The sequence below is a fragment of the Austrofundulus limnaeus genome, unplaced genomic scaffold (assembly GCF_001266775.1).
Source record: "Austrofundulus limnaeus strain Quisiro unplaced genomic scaffold, Austrofundulus_limnaeus-1.0 Scaffold75, whole genome shotgun sequence".
Classification (NCBI taxonomy): domain Eukaryota; kingdom Metazoa; phylum Chordata; class Actinopteri; order Cyprinodontiformes; family Rivulidae; genus Austrofundulus; species Austrofundulus limnaeus.
The window spans coordinates 245,302-249,645 of record NW_013952477.1 but is presented as its reverse complement, the minus strand read 5'-3'; the positions used below and the strand labels follow the sequence as shown (position 1 = coordinate 249,645).

Sequence of the window (4,344 nt, the reverse complement as noted above, 5' to 3'; positions counted from 1 at the left end):
ATCCAATTATGGCTTGTTGGGTCACATCAAACCAGTGTTAGTGTGCTGTACAGTAGCATGATTTAGAATGGCAAAAGCTTGTATCACTATTTCTTTTTATAAATGGAGTAGTTTTGTAGTATTTAGGACAGTTTGCCTAAGACAGGAGTCAGAAGTGAGAGGTTTGGAGCAGAGATGCCAAAGAGCCCAAAGAGTTTCATCTAGGATCCAAGAAAGACCCAGAGTAAAATCCTGCCTGAAAGATTTGTCCTGCAAGCTAGATATCTCCTGTATCTGAATATCCTTTAAAGTGTACATCTATTTTACGTTTCCTACCTGACATACCTCTAATAGGCTTACTTTTTTGCATTCGTATTGACTTGTGATCTTTGTCTGCCTCTCATGGTGACCTGTGAGAACTGCGCCTATTTCAAAATACAAAGCCAGGTCAGTTTTAGTCTTTTTTTTTTCTTTTGGCTTTTTTAAATTGTATTGAAAAACTGTTTATGGTATGCTGGTAAATGAGAAAATGTGGCTGAGTGATAAAGCCTTTGAGCTGTAACTAAAGATGATTTCCACCATGGGCTGGTCTGAAGAGTACTTCTTCACTTAATAGTATTTTTCCACATGAAGTTGTCAGTTCTCACATGATCTGCAAACTTTCACTGTCAAGTAGCTTTCTTTTTTGCCTGCAAAAATGACAAAGGTTTTAAGCCATTACAGCTTTATGTTATTGTTCTATGCACACTAAGGGGATTTTTAAAATAGTTACACTTTACAGCTGAGCATCTCCAAAAATATATAAACTCCTGCAGATTTCTGCACAAGGCCTTACTGTAGTCTATTAATGGATTGCATGTCTGCCATTTCCACTGAAAATTAACAAGAAATAATTCTTAAGAGTTTGGGTTGAAGCCTTATGTCAGTATTTTATATATATTTAAATAATTTTTGATACCAGTTGGCACTCATTTCACCTGCTTTAGGAGGGCGTACACATTGTTCCCTCCATGACTGTCCTTGGGTGTTCTGTTCTCCGAACAATAAAGTGCAGAAGGAGGAGAGGAGCAGGACAGTCAGTCATTCAGCTGAAGACAAGTGGGGAGAATCAAGAAAGSCACAGAACCAGACGCAGCAAGCTGAGGTTCTATTAATTCCGGCTTCCTGGAAGAATCTGAACATAAACATAATAATTGCCATTTAGAATGTTACCAGCTTTCATTGTTTTTGTACTGACTTTCAATCTGTCGACCAGCAGTTTTAACTTTCTGAGAAAATGCGTGGACATACTTTTCGGTTATGAACTGAGGCGTGAAAGCTCCCAAGATGGGAAGCACAATGTCTTCAACTACAGTAGTAGTGCAGTTGCTTTGCTATTTTTATTTTTTTAGTTTTTTAGATTTGCCATTTCCTGGATGACTGAGAATCTACACCAGTCGTGTCCAAAGTCAGTCCTCAAGGGTCGGCGTCCTGCRTGTTTTAGGTGCAGCCCTGGTTCAACACAGCTGAACCTAATGAGTGCCCTCGAGGACTGACTTTGGACACCACTGATCTACACCTGTCCTAACCATAGATATCACCTTGATGATGTCAGATACCAGCAGCAGGCTGAGTGTTTTTTTTTAATCATTGACGAACCATAGCTTTTCTGCAGAATCCAGGTCTGAGTGGAGATTTTTGGGACCCCCCACCCCCATCTRCAGAGGTATGAAGTTGTGGCTCTCTCAGCTGCAGTCAATAGTTTTTCTGTGCACGAGCAGATGGGCAACAATTGATAAAGTCATCACACTTTTCAGTGCRTAGAAGCAACTCGACTTCATCCTTGGTCTTCATGTTTGTTGCGTTGAACTTTGAAAATACTCCCAGAGATTGCTCACGTGTAAACAGRTCATTAGAACTTGAATTTTAATCATCAAATGATTCAGAGCCCCATTCTATTTYTATTGCCCACCATGCTATAGGCATAGTTTTCCTTTGCGATTTTGTTTTGTTTATTTTACAAAATCGAATGTCTATGGCAATGAACAGAAACATTCATCAGTCAAACACAAACCCATTGTTTTAAAGAATGGTTCATTGGTTGCCATAACTTTTAAGGAWTGACATATGTACTAGTGATCAGCTTAAATCTGCTTAAAACTGTACGTGTTTTTCATATATAGTTTAATAGACTTGAGAGGTTTTCTTGAAACAGCCAGTTAAAAGAAAACTTAAAGTCAAAGAGTGGAATGTGAGTAAAAAATTACATCAACACAAATATAAACAAGTGCATGTTTTCCTTCTGACATTCGGAACATACCAGGTTTCCACAGGACAGCGGCTACTACTGAGCAGCAGGGTCGTGCGCTCAGCACGTGTTGACACATGTCTCGAAGTGAAACAATATCTGTGAGGCTTAACACGGCGCAGTGACGGATGCTGTGTTTCCAGTGGGCTCTCGCTCTGTCCCTTTTCCCCCCTGCTCAGCTTGTTGCCCCGGACGGACGGGGCTGTTCCTCTGCCTCTGCGAGGCGATTGGAGATTCCGGGCCGGGCCTCGGAGCCTCCCCCCTCTGACACACTTTCAGTGCCGCACCACAAGCATGACTTTCACTGCTCTCCAAGGGCGGGTGGTGCACCTTCAGGGAAAACAAACAAATATGGAGGCTGCTGGAGTGCAAGTGTACAGACCCTGTTCATTTGACTGCTTGTGAGTATGGCACCATAGCATCTCTGATTTTGTCGCAGTGCAGTGTGATATGGTTTTTGGTACACTTTGTGTAAAAGTGAGGGGACAAGTGAGGGAAGCTTGTACAGTCACAGCTCTGAAACCTCCTTTTTATGTATACTGTGTTCAATTTTGGYATCATAGTAGTTTACTACTATTATATAGATATTAATTAATGTTTTTAAAGCATTAGGTTTGCAAAGCAGRGCAATTCTTTGGTCAAAAACAACTATTATAAGAAGAACAGTTTGTCTCATTACAGATTATTTTTGTAACAATGTAATGTTTTGATTCGTACCAGGCTTATGCCGGTACACTTACTTTATTTCCTTCTCTACTTCCTGGATGCAAAGCTACTTAATGTCCCGCTGGCAGTCATTAAACCCGGCATCAAAGACTCTGCTCTGACTGTTTGAATGATTGTGGATATGATGGAGCAGAATAGTGAACACACTCACAGGAATCATGAGTTGTGGTGGGTGGGGCTCTCTAAGACTGTGCAGCTATTGTCCCCCACTTCACGAGATACACACAAACATAAGAGGAAGTGTGTGCATACACAAGAATCAGAAGTTTTTTTTTCTAGAAAAAAAGGACAAAAATGCTTTTAGGTATTTCAGTGCCATTGAAGAAATTTATAGTTATTAGAGGTTAGTGGTGATGTTAAAAGCACAATACTATATTTTTAGGTTTTCCTTTTTATAAAGTTGACAATGTTTAATCTATCATGTTTTGATTGATATAGATTAGTTACATRTCCGAATTATAACAACACATAATCAAACGTAGTGAGAACATTAGATGAGCATTTTGTCTGAATGCCTGTGATTCAGCCGTAGGTCAGTAGGGGGCGAACGCAGGCATTGAAGAACATGTATAAATTGATGAACTTCCTGGTTTTTCGCCAGTGTGGTTTCCTGTCAGCTTCGGTGGCAATAAACCTCACTCAGATCCAGAATTCTGGTGTTGTATGGTTTGATTCCCTCTACAAATCATTTTATTTAACAATGGTGGTTTTAATATCAACTTCAGTTTATTGAATACGACTTTTTCTTACAGCGTGTTTGGCAAGAAGCCACAAAACATTGAAAAAGTGGCTGTGCTTTGCTCCGTGATGTGGCTTCAAGGCATTTATACACACTTAAAAAATAAAAATGAACTTTATATTAATCATTTTGTAAAAAGTTGACATTTATCAAACAAACATCTGCTTGTAGAAAAAAAATCCTCTGATCACTAATAGTACCTCTAGGGCAGTGGTGTTAAACTTGGGTCCTAGAGGTCCACTATTCTGCATGTTTTTCTTGTTTCTCTGATCCAACACACCTGATTCTCTGATTGAATTACCTGTTCAAACTATGTAGAAGCCTGTTGATCACCCATTCATCAAAATCAGGTGCTGGATCTGAGAAACCTCTAAAACATGCAGGTTTAGTGGCCCTTGAGAACCAGAGTTTGACTAAGTGTTCTAGGGTACTGAATATTTCAAAAATTAAAACATTTATTTTAAGTGCTTGTTAGTAAGGGGTGCACCTAAAAATCATTTTACATCAGAATCGTGATTTTCATTTACAAAGGTTCAGAATCTATTTAAAATGTCACAGAATATCTCTCTCTCTCTCTCTCTCTCTCTCTCTCTCTCTCTCTCTCTCTCTCTCT

General features: G+C 39.5%; 1 protein-coding gene across 6 annotated transcripts in view; it reads left to right on the top strand.

Moving 5' to 3' along the window:
• Positions 1-4,344, top strand: part of mitfb (melanocyte inducing transcription factor b) — a gene marked incomplete at its 3' end in the record, with an annotated part of 36,763 nt that overhangs the window by 8,062 nt on the left and 24,357 nt on the right. Inside the window, 1 exon segment of one of the 6 annotated variants that reach the window (XM_014010895.1) lies at positions 2,367-2,667. In XM_014010895.1, the coding sequence (XP_013866349.1) occupies positions 2,561-2,667 (107 nt within the window). 6 annotated transcript variants of the gene reach the window in all.